The sequence below is a fragment of the Vitis vinifera genome, chromosome 19 (genome assembly GCF_030704535.1).
Source record: "Vitis vinifera cultivar Pinot Noir 40024 chromosome 19, ASM3070453v1".
Classification (NCBI taxonomy): Eukaryota; Viridiplantae; Streptophyta; class Magnoliopsida; order Vitales; family Vitaceae; genus Vitis; species Vitis vinifera.
The window spans coordinates 25,727,703-25,751,862 of record NC_081823.1 but is presented as its reverse complement, the minus strand read 5'-3'; the positions used below and the strand labels follow the sequence as shown (position 1 = coordinate 25,751,862).

General features: G+C 34.8%; 3 protein-coding genes across 4 annotated transcripts; all 3 read right to left on the bottom strand.

Annotated features, from left to right (window-relative positions):
• Positions 1–21,257, bottom strand: LOC100854377 (pentatricopeptide repeat-containing protein At4g33170). Its single transcript, XM_019217069.2, has 12 exons — positions 21,125–21,257; positions 20,230–20,328; positions 18,285–18,340; positions 13,625–13,857; positions 12,958–12,961; positions 12,257–12,821; positions 10,361–11,336; positions 7,574–7,685; positions 7,315–7,347; positions 2,212–5,552; positions 437–1,921; positions 1–324 (listed from the first exon to the last, which is right to left on the bottom strand). Exons 1-10 carry the CDS (start codon positions 21,177–21,179, stop codon positions 2,313–2,315), a joined length of 5,373 nt encoding a protein of 1,790 aa, XP_019072614.1. The 5' UTR covers positions 21,180–21,257; the 3' UTR covers positions 1–324; positions 437–1,921; positions 2,212–2,312.
• On the bottom strand, positions 7,053–13,125 carry LOC100249573 (pentatricopeptide repeat-containing protein At3g20730). Of its 2 annotated transcripts, none has more exons than XM_010646842.3 (5): positions 12,257–13,125; positions 10,028–11,336; positions 9,436–9,574; positions 7,802–8,252; positions 7,053–7,685 (listed from the first exon to the last, which is right to left on the bottom strand). In XM_010646842.3, the coding sequence occupies exons 1-2, from the start codon at positions 12,933–12,935 to the stop codon at positions 10,243–10,245; spliced, it is 1,773 nt and encodes a 590-aa protein (XP_010645144.1). In that variant the 5' UTR covers positions 12,936–13,125; the 3' UTR covers positions 7,053–7,685; positions 7,802–8,252; positions 9,436–9,574; positions 10,028–10,242. The 2 variants fall into 2 exon arrangements, with proteins under 2 accessions (XP_010645144.1, XP_010645143.1); XM_010646841.3 differs by having other exon boundaries at positions 9,436–9,537.
• Positions 21,258–22,885: 1,628 nt separating the features above from the next.
• LOC100256453 (SKP1-like protein 4) lies at positions 22,886–23,447 on the bottom strand. The gene has a single exon (XM_002265032.3). The coding sequence runs from the start codon at positions 23,445–23,447 to the stop codon at positions 22,989–22,991; it is 459 nt and encodes a 152-aa protein (XP_002265068.1). The 3' UTR covers positions 22,886–22,988.
• Between the last annotated feature and the right edge of the window lie 713 nt (positions 23,448–24,160).

The following is a 24,160-nucleotide window of genomic DNA, read 5'->3' as shown; positions in this document are numbered from 1 at the left end:
AGAAAAATTTTATATTTTTTTCCTCACTTTTTTTATTTTTCCTCTCTATTTTTTTTTCCCTTTTAAATCTCCAAAATACAAACATAACCTAACAAACACTTTCCAACATACTTGTTAAGAAAATCACATGGGATTACTAGTCATTGGAAAACAGTACAACTATAATTGTATCGAACAGATCATAGGGAGTACCATTTAGCAGCAAGTATCAGAGATCAGACAATGAATATGTGCTGATTTGTTTCTCAAACATCCACCTGAATTCCAGACAACTGAATGGAGCAGGAGATATAGCACCAGCAGAAAGGCGACCTGAAGAAGCGCCTGCATTACACAACAGAGCAGATCAGAAACCTTAATATGGTAAAAGGACACCCAACAAAAACCAGTAATGAAGAGGGTGACTGGAGATGAGATCAACAGCAGAAATCCTTACATATGTCTCCAGGCACCAGAAGAATGTGTGGGTGGAATTGGGAAAACAAAGAAAAGGGCAATATGCAACAAGCTCAGAAGTTTGCAGATTGAAGCAGCAAGAAATCCAGGGAGTATGAGTAATTTGGGTATAGATGGATGAAATAACAGCAGCTGCCCAGATCTTTTAGTAGGTTTCTTAACCTGAGAGAGTGCTCGATTTTAAGCACAAGAATGACCTCTGAAAAGTGGGAGCTTGGTCCCTGAGGTCCTTATTACATTTCTTCCTAGTATAACAACTGATTCTGTGCAAGTTCTGCTCATGGTAAAGACATGCCACCATCCCACATGAATATGAAAATATAAACTGTTGTCATTTCACTGCACATGGAAACAGCAACAGAAATTGGATTATCAAGAGGGAGAGTTTGGAAAGTTACTCTTTAACAGCACTGTGGGAATCATGCTCAGAAAGAGAATGACAGTACCTGGCTGTGTTAAATGGAACCTGCATAAAAATAAACAGCAGGATAAGTGTAGAATTAAAAATGTGGTCTTATGAACAAAAGAGAGAGATTGCACAAAATATACTTTGCCCCATCAAATCGAAAGAAGTGTAAGATTATGGAGAAATATGGTCCTGACCAAGCATCAAAAGAAAGGATTGGAAGAACAAACAAGAAAGCAACATGAATTTATGACCTGTAAGAGAAATGCTTCCTTGACAAACACGAATTCTTGGTTTGATATTAACTGCATGATCTATGGTTGTCCATAAGATGCCATAAACCTCCTTCCACTTGTACTCCAGAAGAAACAAGAATGTTCCATCTTTAACAATTTTTACGTAGATCACTCTGAGAATGGAAGGCCAAAGAGTTTCTTTCTATGACACTCTTTTTCTTCAGTTCTGTTTGATGAAGATTGTGCCAAAGTCCAGAATACTTCAATGAAAACTCTTCACCCACATTCAATGAAAAACTTCAAATCTGCATCCAACAGATGGGGGATTCCAATTCAACTCACCTGCAGTAGAGGTATCCTCATCTTTGTTGATTGGTAAAAGCTAAAGCCAGGATTCCTCTTTGAACTTGTCTCTTCCATCAATTTTCTTGCCTTCCAAGCATCATACAAGAGTAATGCTCAGCTTTGAGCATGTTATTGTAATTGAATGATTCACATAATTCATCACTTAATCCAGTATGGCTAAGAGCATCTGTTCTCTACTCCTAATAATTTTCAGTCTGCAGCAAGATTGGTACCTTCGTCATTCTGTTAGAGAAGATTTACTTCATAATGGACAAAGACAAATTCAGTTTAAAATGTAAACTAAAATTCTGGTTTGCATTCATGTTTTGAAGATAAAGCACATAGGATGTGTCTCTGTGCAGGATCCCACTTATTGGGATGCTCTTACCTTAGAAAAAGCTGAAAAACAATCATCACCGGCTTCAGTATAACCATCAAAACTTGATTTGTTGGTTTTTTACAGCTCAAGGTCCTCTAACTGCACTCAAATTAATCACAACCTCTCATTAGATGCTGCACTGCTGAATCAACTCAAAGAAGCTATCCATTGAAACAAGTTACTTAAACAGCAATCAAGATCATTATGTCAACTTAAGAATAGTATACCGCTTATGCATCAGTGTCTCCATGTTGGATCATCAAGTAAAGCATTTGAATTTTCATTTCCAAAATTTTAATGTAGTGAATAAATTCTACTATCTTGTGCAAAAAGGACTGGTGCAATTAAATGGAAAATAGCCACAATGAAGAATGAAATGAAATGCTAACCTTGTTATCAGTAATTGACAATGAGGTCCCAATCTTGATCTTGGAAGCCACTACTGAAAATTTTTAACAGAGCCTCATTTTTAAGCAAATCAGTAGCTTAATTACCAATAGTCACCACAAGAACACTTGCCACCACTAAAATGATGGAATCGATAAGGATCCCTCAACACAATTTTCCGCCCAACAATTCCACTAACAAACTTGTAAACGGAATGACAATCACCGCATACCCGGAGATTCTTAAAAATTCTGAGAGTTGAACTTTCTGGCGTATTGATCAACCCAAATGCAAGGGCAAGTCTTTCACTGTGGTTCCAAAGGTTGTACTCCTTTTGTTCCTCATCCATATCATGTAATGCAAAGCTAGTATCAGGGACATAACCTGCTTCTTTGGTCATCTTCATAAGCTCTCCCAGCTTTGCACTTATCCGGCTGGCCTGTGGGTGATACTTTTCTCCCATCCCAAATGAATGAACTTTGTCTTTCAATTTGACCCAACTGCATGCAGGCTGCTTCTTTATGTTATTTGATCCCATTTCTTTCCTGAGATTCTCCACATCCTCCCATTTCCCACTAGTAGCACAGACATTTGAATACAGGACATAAGCTGAGTCATCTGATGGGTCCAATTCCAAAAGATGTTCTGCAGTTTTCCTTGCAAGCTCCAAATTGCCATGGATTCTACATGCAGCCAACAAGCTCCGCCATGCAAGGTCATTTGGTGGGACTGGCATTTCTTTGATAAAGCCTTCGGCATGAGAAAGTCTTCCTGATCGTCCAAGAAGATCAATTATGCATACACAATGCTCTATTCCTGGAAAGACCCCAAACTCCCTAGTCATTGAATCATAATATGCAAGACCCTCATCCACTAGACCCCCATGATTGCAAGCAGATAGAAGAGAGACAAATGTGACATGGTCAGGTTTTGGACCCAGTTTAAGCATTTCATGAAAAGTCTCTCTAGCTTTCTGAAAACACCCATGTCTGGCAAAAGCTGATATCAGTATGTTCCATGATAATCGTGACCTGTTGATTGGTTGGGGAAGCATTTTCAGCACATCATGCATTTCCCCACACTTACCATACATATCCATTGCCGCATTGGTAACATGGAGATCTGATTCAAACCCAAGTTTAATAACCAATCCATGAAGCTGTTGACCTTCCTCCAATACAGCCAGGTTGGCAGTCGCAGCAAGGCCTCCAGAGAAGCTGAATTGATCTAAATTTACTCCCACATTTCGCATCTCCCCAAAAATTTTTAGAGCTTCCTCCCCACAGCCATGATGAGCATTTGCAGCAACCATGGCATTCCATGTGATAGGGCTCTTATTACCTAATCCATCAAAGATGTAATTACTTGAATTGAGATCACCACACTTAGCATACATTGTGATGAGAGAATTCTTCACATAATCATCTGATTCAAATCCAGTCAGAACTATATGTGCATGGATGGGCATCCCATGTTTGAGGAGATCATCAGGAGCCGAGCAAGCACCAAGAACACTTACCATGGTAATGTAATTTGCAGGAATGCCTTTTTCTCTTATCAATTTATAAGCTTTTACAGCCTCATTTGGTTCTTCATTCTCAGCATGACCACCAATGAGAGCATTCCAAGTAACCCTGTCAGGCTGGGGCATTGTCTGCAATACCTTTTTTGCTTCCATCATCATACCAAGTTTACCATACATGGTAACTAATGCATTACCAACAATCAAAAAATCATGGAAGCCTGCAACAATTATGAGAGCATGGACAATCTTGCTTTCAATGAGACATTCAGGGTTTGAACATGCAGCCAATGCACTTGCGAATGTCACATGGTTCATCACTTTTCCCATCTGAAGAAGTTCAGCCAAAATTTTTAGTCCATCTAGGCACTTTCCATCCTGAACATAGCAAGCCATCATGGAATTCCATGAGATTAAATCCCTTTCCGTCATTGCTTGAAACACCAACTCTGCATCTTCTGATCTTCCAGCCTCAGAATACAATGTAAGAAGAGTATTGCATATACAAACATTTGAGTCCAGTCCCAATTTAACTACCAAACCATGAATTCCTCTCCCCCACTTCAGATTATCCACAGAACTACAGACCGACAACAAACTTGAGAGAGTAGTGGAATTTGTTTCATTATGTAGATGTCGCATCCAATGAAAACATCTAAGTGATTCCCTACAAAGTCCATGATGTGCATATGCAGAAATCATTGCATTCCATGATATAATGTCACATTCATTCATGTGATCAAAGACATAGCAGGCTTCTTCCACACTACTAAAACTAGAGAACATCGATATGAGAGAGTTTGCCACAGAAACGCTATCCTCGAATCCATACTGTATAATGTGTCCAAGAACTTGATAACCCAAAACTTGATCCTCGAGCAAACCACAAGAACTAGTCACCGTTGCAAATGTGTTTTGATTGCCACTAACCCCTTCCTGCCTCATTCTTTGATATACATTTAAAACTTCCCCTGGATTTCCACTGTCTGAATACCCAACCATTAATGAGGTCCAAGAAACTACATTATGATCAGGCATCTCCTCAAAGAGCTTCTGGGCATTATAAACAAGCCCAATTGAGCCATAAAAATGCACAAGTGCAGTTCCCACATACACATCACCTAAAATACCAGTCTTAACAACAAAACCATGGACTTGAAATCCTTCATCAGCCATATACCCCGACCTACTGCATGCAGTAATCAAACTAGCAACCATAAAACCATTTGGCTCAACTCCCAGGCCCCACATTTGACAAAACAACCCAACTGCCTCTTCATACAAACCCACACGGACATAACCCGATAACATAGTGCTCCAAGAAGCCTCATTTCTATGACGCATTTCATCAAACACATAACGAGCATGCTCAATATTACCGAACTTTGAGTACATATTAATCAATGTATTAGTTTGAAAAATGCCGAGATTGACTGAACCCACTATGCAAAATGCATGCAATGCTTTTCCAGCCATCTGGCTGGTGATCTCTGAGAAACCCTTCAGAGGAAAATTCACCGCATTAAGGCATCGAATGCCATAGTCTGTGTGTTGTTGTTGCAAGAATACCTTAGCTATATCACCATCCAAACAGCCCCATCTCCTCGAACCAGCATTAGAGGTTTTGAGGTCATCATCCTTAACTTGTTCCGCAAAATTTTCAACTGGTGTTTCATTGATCAAAGCAGAAGCGGTGGTAATTGTACTAACCGGTGCCCATTGCCTAGTTTTTCCAACTGGGGTTTTGGGAATTGTGTTGAAAACACTTCTTGAAACCGAGAATAGGAAGTGGGTTTTGGTTTTCATGTCATATGTGAGTAATCAGTATGGAAAATAGAAGAAAATTGAGCATTGATTCGGCTTACAAGAAATCAATTCAAAAACCTCCAATATTTATGGGGTTGAAGAGAAGAGTAATCCGAGGCAAGGGGCTAAAACGCTGCGGTTTTGGCAAGAACGTTAATAAATTCATTTGGAAAAATAATCAATTTTTTTTTTTTTTTTTGTAAAAAAACAGATGTTTTTAGTTTGTTTGTTCAGAATTCATTTGTTTGTTTTTATTCCTATCATGGAAAATACTTGTAGAAAATTTTGTCATATCTACAAAAATTAAAATCATTATTTTAATTAAATAATATTCTTTTATAAAACAGTTCTCTAAAATGGATCCCTCAAAAAAATCTTTTGAAACATTTTTTTTATACCATTGGAGAAAACCAATGGTAATTTAAAATTATGTTAAAAATAAATTTTAAAGCCAACATCTAAGCGTTAATTGATGCTTTGGTCCCCAATTTCGATAGCGAATTGAAGGGTTAGTTTCAACATTCTAGAAATTTTGTAGGAAACAAAGATGGGAAAATTATTTAAACATTCATTATTTATAAAATATGAATGAAAAGATAACTCAAAAAAACCATTTTTATGTGAAGTGCATTTCGAGGAAAATAATTCTCATTTCATGCATTAGAATGATATTTACCTCAAAGTACCTAAAAATATGCTTACACGTGTTTTGGTCTTAAAGTAATATTATTTTAGTCTTAAAATAATATTATTTTAGACTTAAAATACCTTTATTGGTTGAATGATGTACCATTCTTATGTGAGTTGGGTTGGTATGAGTGATAACACATATACACATAGGCTATGTTTGGTTCCCGAAAAATTTGAGGGAAAATGTGAGGGAAAGAAAATACAAAGAAAAAGTAGAAGGAAGGAAAAAGTGAAGGAAAATAAAAAAATAGATTAAAAGTTGATAAATTATTTTTTTTGTTACTTTAAACTCATTTTATTTATTTTAACTCATCAACATAAAGATTAAATAATTTAAAAATACATAAATTTTTAATTAGTTTTAATTATATTTGATTTTCTTTGATATTTTTCATAAGACAACCAAACATGAGAAAATCATTTTCCTTAGCATTTTTTTTCTTTCCTTTGTACTTTCCGGGAACCAAACATAGCCATAATGATATTTTCAAGCAATGTGAGGTATACACTTTTTTTAGTGCATGAAATAAGAATTATTTTCCTCAATGTTAAAATAATTTTTTTTAGTTTATTTTTTCATCTATATTTTATAATTAGTGCATATTTATATAAATCAACTAGAAAAAAATGTATAAAAATAAAGAAGTTTAAATTTAGTAATTTTTTATTATGTTTTTTTTTTGAGTTAAAAAACCTATATAAGGTTATGTCTGGCAACTATTTCTCAAAATAATTATCTATTGTTCAAAATAAAATAAAAGAAACAAAAAACATATTTTACAATTCAAAAATAATTTTTTGTTATTAAAAATAGAAAATAAGATATTTTTCCGATAATAATAAATAATATAATTAAAATCAATAACAAATAAATTTCAACTCCTATCAATCCAATATTTTTCGAGTTAGTATTGTTCGAATTTAAACTCTACCCTAACCCATTCAAACTTGCCCATGTCAATTTGCAGTAGAGAATTTGAATCACCTTTTTGATTCCCATCCTTCGCTGCAATCAGTGCAGACTCCTTCCCTTTCTTTGGGAAAACTTTTGCCCTGTGTGGCTCCCCACTGTTTTTGGCTTTTCAACCTGCCTCATGCCCAAGGCAGATCCAACTTCATCCTATATCATTAAAACCCAGGTCTAAAGTATGAAAATTTAATCAGAAGACATGAGAAGCACACTAATTTTCCATAAAAATTAACTGGAAAAACCAGAAAATCTTCTGGAGGAAAGCTAGTGGATTTGTGAAGGATCCAAGAGCTACTGCTCGTCTTTGACTGATGATTTCATGCCAAATTCGATGATGGGATCTGGTTTAACTTGGAGACACTCCTCAACCCAGTACTACAGACACTGTGAGATTACCATTTAGCTGCACCGATCGGTGATCAGACGATTTCCAGACAGCAGAAGGGGGCAGGAAAGATGGTTCCAGCACAAAGGTGTCTGGGAAGCATCTGCATTACATGACAGAGCAGATTACAAACCTTTGTTCTGGTAAAAAGAAGTGCATAAAGAAAACCAGCAACATGGAAGGAGACTAGAAACCAGGACCAAGAACAGAAATTCTTACAGGGGTATCTAAGAAAAGTAGTTGATGGATTAAAGCAACTACAGCTTCCAAGGAATACCAGGAATTCCCATGTAGATGGATGGAGCCTTTTCTCACTTAACAAGTCACACAGATGTCTTTGAGTAGATTTCTCAACTTGGGAAAGCTTGATTTTAAGCACAATCTTGAATGAAAGAAGACAGCTGAAAAATGGGAGTGCTATATATCAGATTCCATGAACCTGATCCATAGTAACTGCACCATCTATGTCTAAAATATCTCATCCTTCATCACATATTCAAGAAGAAATAAAAACATTCCATTCTTAACATTTTATACTGAGATGGCTCTAGGAAAGTGGGAAGGCCAGAGAGTTCCTTCTAAGACACTCTTCTTGTGGAGTTCTGTTTGACAAGAAGATTGCACCGAAGTCCAGAATATTAAAATCTCTTCTGCTAACTCCATGCTGTACCTGCAAGGAAGTTATCATGGTCAGTGACAGTGGTGGGAGTATCGAAAATCCCAATTGCCTCATGTGCAAATTAGGGGCAAAAAACTAGCAGAGAGCTTTTCTATTATTCACTCATTGGAAACAATGCATCAAACAGATATAGGCAGACTTAGGTGCTGAAGAATGAATATTCTCAGCTCAAAAAAGAACACTATAATATTCTCAGTGCCTCAAGTTTTGGATGTGAAGCTGCCAAACCCTACTGTGAAAATCAGAGCAGAGATGAAATGAAGGTTCAGAAACCGAGCTTGATTTCTCCATATGTTTCTGGACTTGCTTTGGATTGATGTACCAAAGTGAGAATCTGGCCACCAAACTGAGAGAAGAAACAGAGAAATGACAGTGTAGGAGGGTTTGCATTTTGAATTCCACAATAAGGAATTGAGATATGGGAGAGAGCTAAATAAGAGCAAGAGGGAAGTGTTGTGCTGCAAGGTTTCAGCAGGGATCTGAATATAATATACAAAAGACTTAATTATCCTATTTGAATTAACAGGACACTGGTGTGTCCTCTTGTTAACAACATATGTGGGGTGTTGTTTTATCCATGGCATACATGGTGTGTCATAGAAATGTGTTTATTTTAATTTTTGACATTGTGATCATTTGGTGAAGTACCTATGTAAGAACACTGAAAGAAATAATATTAAAGAAAAATATCTTGTAGATTAAAAATACAAACCAATAAGATCAAAATTGCTCAACCCCAGTCCTGTTCAACCATTAAATTAAGCCTTGGTTGGAGTTGGTGTTTAGATGATATACTCAAAAAGATATTAATTAGGCATGTTTGCTGCCAAACTTAGGTTACTTATGGAATTCAATTGAGCAATATATAAACATAAGCTATCATTTGTGTTTTGTCAACATGAAAACTACTTACATAGAATGTTCTCAGGTGCTCTAATGCCTTGAGAAGACAATAGGGCTGCAATTCTGATTATCAAATGTAATACCACCCAAATCAATCAGTTTAATCGTATTTGACTTCAGTGAGCACCTGCAGAGTGCTCACCTATAATTTTGATTTTCAATTTCTTATCTAGAAGTGAAACTGGAGGACCACTTGAAATTAACTATTCTCAAAAAATCTTAAAATTTATTGGTAAAATCAAATAAAATGATTATGATAAAAGAAAGTTACATTGCTGCTGCACATCTGCTTTGCCTCTTGAACAATCATTGCATCAGTCTCCTTCTGATTGGGTTTCTTCTGGAGCATCTCTCCTCCAGGTCAGCCTCAGAACTTTGGATGCAGACAGACAATTTAGTTATCTATTAACCTTAAAAGTATAAGCAAAAATAAGTTCAGAACAGAGAATAGTTGAGCTACAATAAGGCAACTTTAAGAGCAATGAAGCACAGGGATAGTTGTGGAGAAATTAAAGTGGTCAAGTTGCTTACTTCATGTTCCATGGACACACTGGAAACTGACATATAAAAAAAAAGAAAAAAAAAGAAACAAACAAGCACTAGGATAAAGGCAATTAACTATATCATCCCTAATTTTACAGATGGCTTGGTTTTTATTGTCCAAACTAAATCACATTGTGTAGAGCATGTAGCAAGAAATCTTGTGTAAGTAATTCAGTGGATGATTTTATGCTCCTATGAAGCAAACATCTGGAAAATACACATTCAAAAAGCTTCAATTTTGTTTTTCACATTATTTCAGCCGAGAATATAAGTAACCAATTAAGAAATGACTAGCAAAAGTTCATAGGATGGGTAAATACCTGAGTCTTTTGAAACACTTGATGGAATATGAGAACGTAAAGCAGGTATTGAAGTGCACTGACGGACTATTCTGAAGTCCTTGTCACATATGATATTTGTAAAGGCAGCTCCAACTTCCATGGCAGCATTCACAATGATTCAGGTGTTTTGCACAATTTTGTTGTCAATATCATTAATTCCTCAAAGAATTAAAATGACAGCAGACTTCTGTATTTCAACTAGCCTGCAGTAGCGGTATGCTCTTCTTTGTTGCTTGGAAAAAACTATAGCCTGCATTCTTTTTTGTACTTCTCTCTTCCATCAATTTTCTTATCTTCCAAGCATCATCCCACAGGCCAGCAGCAGAATATATACTTGCTAGAACAACATAGTTGACAGAATTCTCGGGTTGCATATTAAAAAGATTACTGGCTGCTTCTTTGCCAAGAGACATATAGCCATAGATGCTAGATGCCCCTAGAATTGCACCCCAAAGAGAGGCATTATGCTTAATATCTATCTTGCATAACAAATTATAGGCTTCTTCTAACAGCCCTTGACGTGCAAAGAGATCTACCATGCAAGAATAATGCTCAGCTCTGGGCTTGATATTGTATTTGTTAACCATATTATTGAAGCATTCACATCCTTCAGCAGTTAATCCAGTATGGCTGCAAGCAAAAAGAAGGGACAAAAATGTAACATCATTTGGTTTAAACCCTTTGCTTTCCATTTTCTTATATAGTGAAACAGCCATGTGCCCATACCCATGTTTTGCATATCCAGAAATTAATGATGTCCAAGAAATCACATTTTTCTCTTCCATCTCATCAAAAGCTCGTTTAGCATCTTCGATCTCTCCAGATTTAGCATACATATCAATGAGAGCATTGCCCATGGCTACATCATAACTAGGTTGATATTTTAATGCAAAGGCGTGTATCTGTGTACCCAAAGCGAATGATGCTAAATTGGCACATATATTAAGCATGGAGCATAATATAACATCATCCATTCCTATGTTCATCTGATTCATTTCTTTGAAGAGGTCCAAGGCATCTACACTATAGATGCCCTCATGTGCATATCCAGTGATCAATGCAGTGGAAGAAAATAGATCCTTTTTAAGCATACCCTTGCGTAAATCTTTGGCACTTCTCAAACTTCCATTTTTTGCATATGCATTGATCAACAATCCAGTTACAATATCATATGATCCATACCCCAATTGGGTGATGATTCCATGTATTTGATTGGCTATAATGAGACCACCACCTTCAGCTGAGGCTCTCAGAACACTACCCAGGGTGTAGCAATCAGGCACCAGACCTATTTTGTTTCAGTATTGCAACAGGATGCAACAAAGAACAAAATTTTTAGTATGCAGCAAGAGAAATTGAAAAAGACGAGACAACTATTTTGAACATTTGATCAGACACGGAGAGAAAAAGGAAATTGGCTAAAAGAAGATGAATATTCCCCACATAAGGTCAAATCCTCAGCAAAGAGAAGATGAGGTGGTGGTAAATATACATACAAACTGCATTCCACACTGCCTCTTACCCTGCTCATCAATCGACAGAATCCATTTATGGTCATTTTTTTACTTTGGAAATACATATAAAAATATACTAATCAGACAGCCATAAATGTTTAGATAAAATCCACAGAGTCCACAAAAATACCCATGCTAAGGAGAAAAGTAAGAAAACAGATGGTTAGGATTTCCACTTTGTAATTTTTATGTGCAGTGAACTTTTCATATAAAAAGAGGAAATATTAAATGATAACTTGATTCAGGTCAAAATGAGCGACCTTAATTTCCTCCATCATATTAGGTGTGACTGATTGTCATAAAAATGGTCTCAGAAGTCATGTCTGTTGGTAGCACCTTAACCATAACTCCATCAAACGATATCTTTATTAGTACCTTTTTTTTTGGCTTAAACAACTCCAATCATGATGTTTCTTTGACACACCTTTCAGCTAGTCATCATGAAGCATTCTCATTTCATCAAATATAGCCCTTGATAATAACAGATGCACCATACACATGCATTTACACATGGTAACTAAATCATCATTTTCTTGGGTGCATATTCAGTAAGAGGGTTAATAATAACTAACAAAAACTTCTAGGAAAGTACCCAATATAGGACTGAAAAATGAAATATAACTCAAATAAAAATATTCCAGAAGTCCACACCGAACATTACATTCAACTCTACTCAAAGAACAATTGAAAATACCTCCTCTAAGCATCGAGCGGAACATACAGAATGAATCATCAGCAAATCCCTGGACAGCATACCCACCAATCATTGCATTCCATGAAACCACATCTCTTTCCATCATCGTCCCAAACAAATAAGATGCATCCTCCATCTTCCCACACTTGGAATGAAAATCAACCAATGCACTCTTCACAAACAGATTCTCAACAAACCTTCCCTTCTGAATACACCCTTGTACCTGTATCCCCATGTCCAAACACCTCAAACTAGTGCAAGCCCTCAAAGCACTCCCATATGTAAACTGGTTCGCCTTAACACCACAATGCCGCATATCTGAAAACAGCACAAAAGCCTTTTCAAAACGCCCATTTTGGGAATACCCAGATACCATAGCAGTCCAAGAAACAACACTCCTCTCAGGCATTCCATCAAACACATTGCGAGCAGCAATTACATCACCCACTTTCACATAAAAGATTATGAGTTTGGTGTTTAAGTGCAAATCTGAGCCAAACCCATTTGTTATGAGATGGGTGTGAATCAAATGGCCTTGCTTTTTAGCTTTTTTGTCAATACAAAGCTGCAAAATTTTCAAATACAAAGAGGGGTCTAAGCGAGTTGGGTTTGAGGACAAGAGTTTCAGCGCTTCTGCTAATCTTCCCAAATTGCATGCTGATTGAATCTTTGAAAACATGCTTAGTCTTAGCTCAACTCACTCCACTGCAAACACATCAAAACATCAATTTCTTTTCACTCGATGCGTTTCGGAGGGAATAAAAACGGTACATTTGGAAAACAGTTGAACTTTGCACAAACGGTCCGTTTTGAAATAGAACGACGTCGTTTTGCATCCTCCGTTGTTTTTCAAATCCGCTGTATATGCACCGTTGTAGGTTTTTTTTTTGTTTTTTTTCGGTTTCTCCTAGTACCTTTTCCCCATTTATAATTTTAGTTGTTTAGAAATGCACACGTGACATCTCTTCTTAGGAATATTTGATTTAAATGGTGAAATAATAAAAATGATCTTCACTTTCTTTGAAGCAGGGAAAATGATTTTTTTTGGATAAAAAATATCCTCTCACAAATTTTTTATACCCAACAAACATTTTTGGAGGAACAAAAATCACACAAATGTTTTCTCCTGTTCATTTGAAATTAATTTTAAAAAAATGAAAATCATTTTTCGCAGTGACTTCACATATGCTGTAGCATTCTCATATCAATTAGGTTCAAGCATATTTCAGAGATTGATACCCATTTCTACCATGAAACTCACAAGCAGAATGTAAAACATGATACCCAGAAATACGCCATACAAATTATAAGGAGTAGTGTAACACTCTGTTTTCTTCTTCATGGAAGCAAAACCCTAATGTCTACTGCTACTGCTTGATGTTCCATTTATGGGACGTCCGAGGCCCGGTCACAATGCCTTCATAGTACTTGGATTCAAGCTTCTGCTTGTTCCAGTCCTTGACGAATTCTGTAAAAAGTTCGCGTGCCGACTCGGTTGAAAGATCTGCAAAATATATTTTCCTCTTCTCCTTCAGCCAGGCTGCAAACTCATTGTTCTTGGAGAAGTAGTCATCATTGGACAGTTCTTGGAACTCAAGTATCTGGAAAACAAACCAAGGATCAAACAAGTGTCAGAATGGCAATATGTAAGCCCAGAAACAGAAGATTAAACCCGATGCCACCCAAAATTTAGCAACATTTTCTGGTTCAATTGTTGAATTTCGTTATGTGCAAATGACTATGCTCATAGCTGTCCATTCCAGAAAATTGCAGGTGAATGAGTGCAAGAACCTCGACTGTTTACCACTCCATTGGAACTAAAATTTATGGGTATGTTACACAAATCACTATTATACTTTCTGAACTTTTATTTTCAAAGCAATATTAATCCTGAACTCTGCCTAAATATCAAATGAACCCTTCTTTAAGATATTCTGGCAAATATGGATGAAGAAATCTCTACAAAAAGCATGTAGACAAATTCAATATATTCAAAGATATCATATTAAAACTCATACTAATGTCTACATGCTTGTCACTTGGGTTTCTAATGAAAAATCTTAAAGAAGGGCTTATTTGATATTTAGGTATATTTTAGGGTTGATAGTACTTAAAAAAAAGCTTAGGGGTTAAGTTGAGACATGGGTGAAACCACAGGGATGATTCTTATACGTTACCCAAAATTTAAACCACCATGACAAGAGAGAAAAAGATAAATAAAAGAAAAAATCTCACAAAATTTTCAAATAGATGAATGCTAAAAAAATATCTACAAACAATTTGAGTTGTGAACATAATTTGGTGTTAAGCAAGGCCGTTCTATTCCTAGACCTGAGTGAAGGTGCCAACAGGTTGAGTTTGAACATATTTGGATCAAACCGAATTCACAGGCATCCACCACCCACCCAACCTAAAGCATTATCTCAAAGTCTTCTAAATCCTCAACAGAAGCCAGTGGAACACATCTGAGTTTATGTCTGGTAATGAAGTAAAACAAAGAAAGGTGACACCACTAAATTATGTTTGTGGGATTTATAATCCTCTCTCGTTTGCTGTTTACTGTCCACAAGGATTTCTTTGCTCCAGGACAGTTTCATCAGAGAGTTTGAAGAAATGTAAACATTGTCAGTATCGTCTGAAATTTGTGCACTAAATTCAATTGATGCATTCAGATTTTTTTTATATATTTTTTTATGTTTGATTTTAGATAGAATACTGATAGCTGACCTATATTTCAAATATGTGTAGAAGACTTTTTAATCACCAAGGGTGTGATTGGTATGGAATAGGAGCAGAAATGAAGGTGAATCACAATACTATTTGCAAAGAAGGAATCAAAATCGTTCCAAGGGTGGGTTTTAGTATTCATGGAAATGAATTGTTTATTCTAATTCTCATTTCTAAGTGTAACCCAAACAGAGTAGTGAATGAGAAACGGAATGGCCTTTCTATCCTCACTCCCCCTCTTTCAATGTTCCAAAAGCATCCCAAGTTACAAAGAGTTCAATTTACACATAGTACCACAATCTTGAAGGATAGTTCAAGTTTTTTAAGAAAAAACTTTCATAATGATTCTATGTACTCACTATGCATTATGAGATTATATTAGATACCTCATTATAGATTTTATACACTGCCTTGCATTCAAATTCATTTCATAATGAGGTTTTAAACATCTTAAGGATATAGCTTGCACTTGACTTTTGTCTGGGAATGGTTCTTATGTGTTGAGGAAAGCTCTTTCCAAAGTAAACAATAGGCAAAACAAGAACAAAGAAGAAAAAAGAAGAAATAATGAGAGGAAAAAAATGAGGTAAGACTACTATGGATGATGGAGCTGTTTTTGGTGAAAATTTCACAAGGTACTATTGAATGGAGACCCTTGTGGAGCTTGAAAAATTCTCACACAAAAAGATTAAAAAAGAAAAGTTGCATTTAAATTGTTTAAAATACAATAAAATCACAATTCCTAAAAATTAATCTCCTATTGACAAAGCTAATTAGAATAAAATCTCTATCCCCAAGCATATATCCATGGGAAAAACAATTTTGATACTCACAAATGGTTAAAACAATCCTAATTAACGATTGCACTAGCCTAAATCTAAACAGACATGCATCAATTTTTTTTTTTTTTTTAAAAAAAAAGAAAGAAAAAAATTACATCTCCACATAGCCAAAAAGGATACTAATGATATTGGGTCCAGTGGTCGAAGCCATCCCATCTCATACCCGAGGACCCAGGTTTGATCCTTGGCCTTGTGGCTGTGCTTTAATGTTTTTTTCTTAGGTTTAAGATACAGTAATCCCATGTCGAAAAGCGAAAAGGAAAAAAAGGTGGATTTAATAAGGAACACCTCATCCCATTATCATTGCTGGATTCTAGGCTAGGTTGCCGCCTCTCCAAGGCCCATTTCCACATGTGTGAAATTTTTTAAAGGAAAACCGATGTTGATGTGGCACTGAGAAAATTGGCAAAAGTGGTGAATCGTTGGAATATTGCCAATAAATTGACGAAAATCAATAAAACAATGATGAAAAATTGGAAACATTAGAGTAATGAGATATTCCCACCACTTATTGTGTTAAATCGTGTTGGGCCTTTTGACATGCAATATTTCAATGAATATCATCGAAATTTCTTGACAATTTTAACCTAGATTGTAATCATAAATCAAAGTGACGAGTAAGTAGATGAAGGAACCAAAATCTGCCCCTAATGCTCCGAGCAATATAGGGTTTACAGATTAACCCGTTCATCCCCAAAAGGCCAGCCCCATTCTTCTTCCCTTCTACTTAGTATTTGTTTGGGTGTGCTTAGGACAAAGTCACTCTTACCTTCCATCAACCCCCATCAGGAAGGATAGTTGCCTTAGGTTTTATCCCTCATCCGTCTTCAAGGGGAATGAACACATTTTACCGGCATCATGTTTCATAAGGGTACATGTGGAATTAGCATATTGTCATCACATGGGAATCATAAGTAGACACATGCTAATGGTATTAACACTCTCAAGAGGCAAATCCATGTGTTAAAGATCAACTAAGTGTCCCCCTACTGTATATATATGATTAGCTCGAGGCCAATGCAAGACACATCTAGAGTCTTCAACCACCATCTTTGTCATTCCTCTTTTCTTTTTGCAACCTTGGTGCTAGCTTGGCCATTGAAGGGGGATTTGTCGGAAAACCAATATCATACATTTCCCTTTGTTTGCAAGAGATTATTCAATAAGTGTGAGACTAGTTGGTGGATGGAGTTGTTGTAGTTGCTAGTTGAGTTGCAAAGTGAGGATTTGGAGAGAGAAGTTTATTGAAAAGTTTTGCTCCAGCAGTAGAGATACCATTTTTCATCTCGACTAGTTTGAAAAAGTGGATTTTGCTTTGTCCATATAAAAAGAGAGTTATAAGGTTCCATAAGGGTTTAGGTTTGAAGGAGACAAGGGCAAAAACAACAGTTCGAATAAATAAAATTTAAGCGTGTTGGTGGATTTAGTCTTGCATTGGGATTGTATAAATCAAAATTTTAAGTTTCTTCAAGTGCCATTTTTTAAGTGATAAACAATTTGTATTATCAAACACACTAAACGAGTAGAATATCAAACAACCCTTCACCTACCTCAAGTATTTGTGGACTTTAAACCTAATTATTGAATTGTATACCCACTCTTCAAAGAGAGGTATTCTCAAATAATACTGCATGTGATTTGACCAATGGTTGTAGTTTGAAAGGATGAGGTCAAGTATAGGAATGTGCAATAGAAAAATTAAACGGGTATCAAATAAATAAGCAAATTAAACCCCAAATAGAAAATACCAAGTTATTAAAGGGTTTAATTTTTGGTATCCTGGGTAACTTAGTCTAAGATTGTATTTTAGTAGACCTTTTTCTTGTTTTGAGCTATGAGCAAGGACGCAAATGCTAACACAGGGCACGACCACACTGACACAGCAAGGAAACCCTGATATATGAATATATAAGTTCTATTCACTTATCACTAACAGTTTGTGAACTTGGTCAGCCAGGTTTTCATTAGCATCCAGGTACAAGGGAAACAAAGTCAACATTATTTTAATGAACCGATGTTTCTAGGCATGACATCTGGAGAACTTCAAACTGCTTTATAATATCATGTGTTTACTGAACAAATTTGAAGTGGAATGAACTACATTATCAAGCTGACTTGAGTTCAGGACTTCTATAACAATCCTATGCATTTTCTTCCCCAGAATGACTTAAGAATTAGACTAAATTAGTGAAATATGGTTATATTTGAAAGGGTCCTTGAGCAATTTAAATGTTAATATAACCAACAGTATAGTGCTTTAACGAAAGGGGTGGTCATGAAGTGCTCAGGACCCAGTGAAACATAAAATACACAACCACAAGTCTTTTTTCCCTTTTTCTTTTGAGAGAGGGTGATAAAAAAAATAATAATAGTAATAACAAAGGGCCCAGACATGGGGTGATGGGCACCATTAAGAAATCCTTTATTTGAATTTATAACACAAGAACAAGAGAACTCACCAAGTGACGGTCGCGTTTGTGGCGTTTATCTTTGTGCTTCCCCTCAGACTTCTTTTCTGTGTCAAGATAAGCAGGTCAGTATCATTGAAACCATAAAGGCATTTAATTGTAGTAATGAATGATCATTAAACACATTTAGTTGATAGAGTGAATGCTTTGGCCAAGAATAAATATGAGCCTAATTCAGTAGAATTCCTCTTTATTTTTCCCCAGCAACGCATACTGACCTGATTAATTCCATAAAATAAACTAAAATTGGTGAAGAACAGAGAAATCATTCAACTTAATTGGAAATTTGGAATTATAATTTATGAAATAGAATGCAAAATTTCAAAAGGAAAGAAAATTGAATTAAAACAAACTCCACCTCTGAAATAAAACATGACTAAAAAACTCAACATAATCTTAACCCCGACTACTTGGGTTGAAATTAATCTTTTTAAGAGTAACAAAAAGCTGTGAGCAACTTTTAGAAGCGTGTAACACATAAATACACTTCAACAATACCACTTAGTTGATACTAGTGTGAGCACATGCTGTAAAAACAAACTATTAGTTTATTTGCTCAAATACAGTAGTCGCACTGAAATATGCTACACCAGTTAATTAAAAGAAACTGAAAATTAAAAATGGTTGTGAAAACAACAGGAGAAAGAGAATGGAACTTATCACATTTGCAATTTGTGACACATTTCAGTATGGTAATAACTATAGGATATAGATTTATGGTTAAGTGGTAAAACCCACAAGTCTATTATCCAATCTGCAGACACACTGAAGCCTCTTTGCCTGTAAAATATGAATGGAAAGTGGCATACTGCAGCATATGCCCCCCCACTGAATACATCAATATCTCACCCTAATGTTGCTCCCTAAACAACTCGGAGATGCTTCTGAATAACCTACAGCCATAAGGTTTTGTTCACAGCCTTAAATCTTGTTGAGAAAGTTGAGATATTCATCAAATCTCCTCCTCTGCAGGTCTACAGATCTCTTTTCCGGTCTTTCTCCAGATAGAGACGGAAGTGATAGATTTAAAAGCAAAAAAATTTTGCACCTACATATGAAGTGCTCATCAAGCATGTATTTAGATTATAAAACATCATATTTGATAATGAAATTCCACCTCCATTAACAAATTTTTTTTATCACAACAAGAAATAATTCATTGATCCATGAATATAAAAAGGATGAGTTATACTTGAAGGGAAATAACAATAACAAAGAAAATAAAGCCAAAGTAACCAGACCGACCACAAAGCAAAAATACATTTCTGACCACAAAAAGAACAATACAAAGCTCAAGGGGGACGAGTGCTCCCTCAAATACCTCTAATATTGAGGCACCTCTCCTAGCCAAAGTATCCACTGATTGGTTAGCTCAACAGGAGATCCCAGTAAAGAAGCATGTGAATCCCATCAATTCTTTCCGAAGTGTAAGCTTAATTTCCATGTCATTACTGATTCCACTCATATCTTCCAAACCGATATCAATTAACATAAAAGTGGTCGATATCTTCACTAACATCTCCAACTCTCCAAACCTTCAATATCTCGTAGACATCTTCCATGTTATTCTGTCCCAATCATTGATTTGAGATTCAAGACCTCAGCTAAGGAGTTATTTTCTCCATCATCTGTTTTTCGTCAAGCTTATTCTTACCAGTCATAACAATAATATAAATGATGATTGAAGATTTAATCTTTTCAATAACTTGTTGATAATTTTGCTCCACAATGGTATAATACAGTAACAAAAGGTCAATCATTCAAATGTTCAAATTAAAACAACACAAAGCTCAAACACTGATACCATAATCTTAAGAATAATTGTACCTAGCTCAAATTTCATCTCAAACTGAAAATAAAAACAATAAATTGTAAATATAAAGGGAAAGAGAGGGGAACAGTCCCAGGGGGGTGGGGGAAACAGGCCCAAACGAACCTTTGTCAGAATGGTGCTTGGAGTGCCTATGAGATTTCTTGTCCTTCCGCTTCTCTTTCTTATCTTCCACACTCCTCCGCCTTTTCCCTTTTCCTCCATCTGTGCAATTACAAAGAACAAAAATCAATGAAATTTCCAACACCCTATTTGTGAGCTAGAAATTTCTGAAATTTTAAAATTCAATTTCTGGTATCCCACAATTAAATTGAGCAAAATAGGACTATTGGGCTAAGTTGGGGTGAGTTCTTCACTTTCTGTTTTTTGTTTCGTTTTTTTGCTGGGTTTTTTTTTTTTTTTTTTTTTTTTCTGAGGAAACAAACAGAGAGAAAAATTCTAAAATGTTAAAAACTCAATTATATGGATACAAGGAGGCAAAACCCACAATTCAAAAGACCCAAATACGATAATTGGCCCTAATTGGGGGGCGGGGGGGTGTTGTGGATATTTTCTTTCTGGGTTAGGTTTTCTCAGGAAACAAGCAAAGAAAATTTTCTGAAATGTTAAAAATCAATATTTAGGTCTAATGAGACAAAACCCACAATTCAACCGAGCCAGGTAGGGCTACTGGTCCTAGTTGGGATGAGTTTTTCACTTTCTGAATTTTCTTTTCTCGACAAACAAACAGAGAAAATCCTGAAATGTTAAAATCCGATTACTTGGGATCTGAAGAAACAAAACCCACAATTCAATTGGATTATTTAGAATTGCTGAAATATTAAAAATTCAGTTACTTAGGACCTGACGAGACAAAACCCACAATTCAACTGAAACAAATAGGATTATTGGCCCTAACTGTGGGTGGGTTTTTCACTTTCTAAGGTGCTCTTTCATCGGCAAACAAACAAAAAGAAAGAGAAAATGGAAAGAAATTATTATGAAGAAGGTTAAAATTGACCTGATGAAATAGAAGGTGAGCTCCTTCTCTTCTTCTCCTTGCTTTCGCTTCCCATTGAGTTTTGATTCCTCTTTAATTTCCTACCCTTACTCTTTTAATCCTAAGAAAGAAAACTGAGAGCGACAGGAAATGGAAAATCCCAAAAAAAAAAAAAAGGTTTTATTTTATTTAATCCTTATATAAAAAATAAAAATAATTTATTGAATTTAAATTTATTTTTTAAATTTAATTTAATTTATTTTTTATTTATTTTTTCTTATATTTTCCTTCAGAAATTTCAAGAATTAATCACACATTCGTGAACCTTTTTAAGATGCAAAAGGACCTAAAGGTATCTCCAATGCATGATGATAATAGCAATGTTGAACTTACATTTTTAGTATTGGTGATTAACTTTCCATGCAAATATTAAAATAGTATTGTCCAATTTTTAGCATGGTGTTATAAGAGACTTCCTAATTGCAAAATATTAAAATATTAATTCCTAATAAATTTCAATGCAATATAAAACATTTTCAATGTAAAACGTTAAAATGACAAACTAATTTTTTGTTATTGGTAGAATACCAAATTTTGGTAAAACTTTTAAGAGTATGTTTGATAGCGATTTTAGGAAGTGTTTTTAATATTTTTAATATTTAAAAAATAAAAAATTTTAATATTAAAAAAAGACTAAAAATATTTTTTAAAATTACTGTCAAACGCATTCTAAATATATATACGATAAATAAAGATAACATATTCTCTTTTAATTATTAATTTGTTTCCTTTTATAAATAGATCTGTAAATTAGTTATATTCTTTGTATATATATTCTTTGTAATCAAAGAAATAACATAAAATAATTTACTAATTTTTTTTGTCTTCAAAATGATATTAGAGCATTCAAGCTCCTTGGCTTGAAAACCCTAGCCACCACTTGTTCTTTCTTCTTACCCCTTTCTCTTTGCCAAAACCATCTAGTGCTCCTCTTTATCCTCATAGTCTCGTGGCCACTTAAGACCCACCTCTTCTACATCTTCTGTTCTTAATATTCACAACACCCACGAGTCACACCAAACACTTAAATTAACTACTACCAACTATGTATCATGAAATATTCAATTCCAAACCCAATTACTTGGCTATGATCTCCTTGGCTATATTGATGGAACCAAACCTTGTCCACCCACAACTCTCATTGCCAATGGTACTGTAATACCCAACTCGACCTATTCATCATGGCTTCATTAAGATCAATTGATCCTAAATGCACTTATTGGCTTCCTTTCATCCAACATAATACCATTCATTGCATGTGCGATAACCTCTTATGCATTTGCTATGGGATGCTTGTTTATGAAGAAAAAAAATTCTCAAATTTTCCTATGGGATGATTGTTTTTGGAGAAAAAAAATCTCAAATAATAATAATAATAAAAATATATATATCTAAAAAGAAGGGAAACATTTATGTGAAGGAGTCGATTTGTCAATTGTTTTTTATGATATGACAAATAAAATGAGTATTTTTAGGAATAATTATATAAGTTAAAACCCATTTTTTTTCTTTTTTTTCTTCTATAAAATATTTATTAAATTATGTTAAACACAATTATTATATAAACTCAACAATTTAAAAGTGTTAAATAAATTACAACTATATTATATAAAAACCAAAATCCTCATCTTTTTTCTTTAATGTAATAATATATCCTTTAAAAACAAAATTCATTCAAAACTATGTCTTTCTTTCTTTTTGGCCAAAATTTTTTCCATCAATTCAAGTAACTTCTCATTTATAAATTTTCTAAAGAACCAAACAAAAGTCTTTAAATAAAATAATACAATACCGAAACCCTAAAATACCTAAAACTTGACATAATTTATTCAAATGCCCATGCATTTTCTCCCCGAATCTTGGCCTCCTCCTCTTTTGTAAAATCGTTCTCAATCTTGAAAATCTCCCGAATTTGCTCGGGACTCTTCCCACGGATCATGTCAGCAGCCTTCATGCATATCAACTCAATCAACCCTGCTATACTCAAATAATTGGCTGCCATGAGCATGTCATACAAAACAGCTTGATCCACGTCCACGAACTCCATGTCCCACTTCTTCATCTCATCCACCTCCTTCTGATCCAATCCAGAGGGTTCCTTCGCATGCTTCTCACAGTACTCCATCACTTTAGCCAGGGTTCTACCATTCACCTTTGGTAATAATACTTCATCATCGCCGGTGTCTTCAACAACATTCCTGATAGTGTGGCATTTTAACGCCACTGCCTCTTCAACGGTGAAGATATGGCCGTCAGAGCTCTTGAGGTTCACGGTTTTCGCCATTATACTCTCACAAGAATAGGTCGTATAGTTAAGAGGTGTGGTTTATATTTATAGATGGAAAAGAGTGATTTGTAATTAGAGTAGGTTTTCTATTTGGTTATTGTTATTCCTTTTAGAATTAGGTTTCTAAATTGTAATTTTGGATATACTTTCCATTTTGTATTTTTAAAAGTAAAAAATAGTGGTAACTCCTACATCAAATATAACTCTAAAAAGAATTTTTAAAATAGGATTAAAAAAATTGACGTATTGAAAAAGAAATTTTAAAATTTTAAAATTAAAAAAATAATAATATACTAAAGAATATATAGAACAATAAAATTTAGAGAAACATGAAAATATAAGGGTAAGTATATAAAAAAATCTATCAAAAAAGGGAAAATATGTATTAAAAAAACAAAAAAAAAAGTGAGAGATATGAAAATAGAAAGCTTAGACTTTAGTAATGAATAAGAAAAGAATAATATAAATATACATATTGTAGAACATATAGAGATTTTAGGTTGCTTACACAAGACTAATTACTTTATTTTTATTTTTATTTTTATATTATTTCTTATTAATATTTAATGATTTTTCCTATTTAAAATAAAATAATTATTTCCATATTGTACAACCTTATACTATTTTCCATTAAAATTAAAATAATTAGTGAAAAAGTAATAAAGTAAAGAAATATGAAAAGAGGAGGTTTGTAGAAATATGGAACAGAT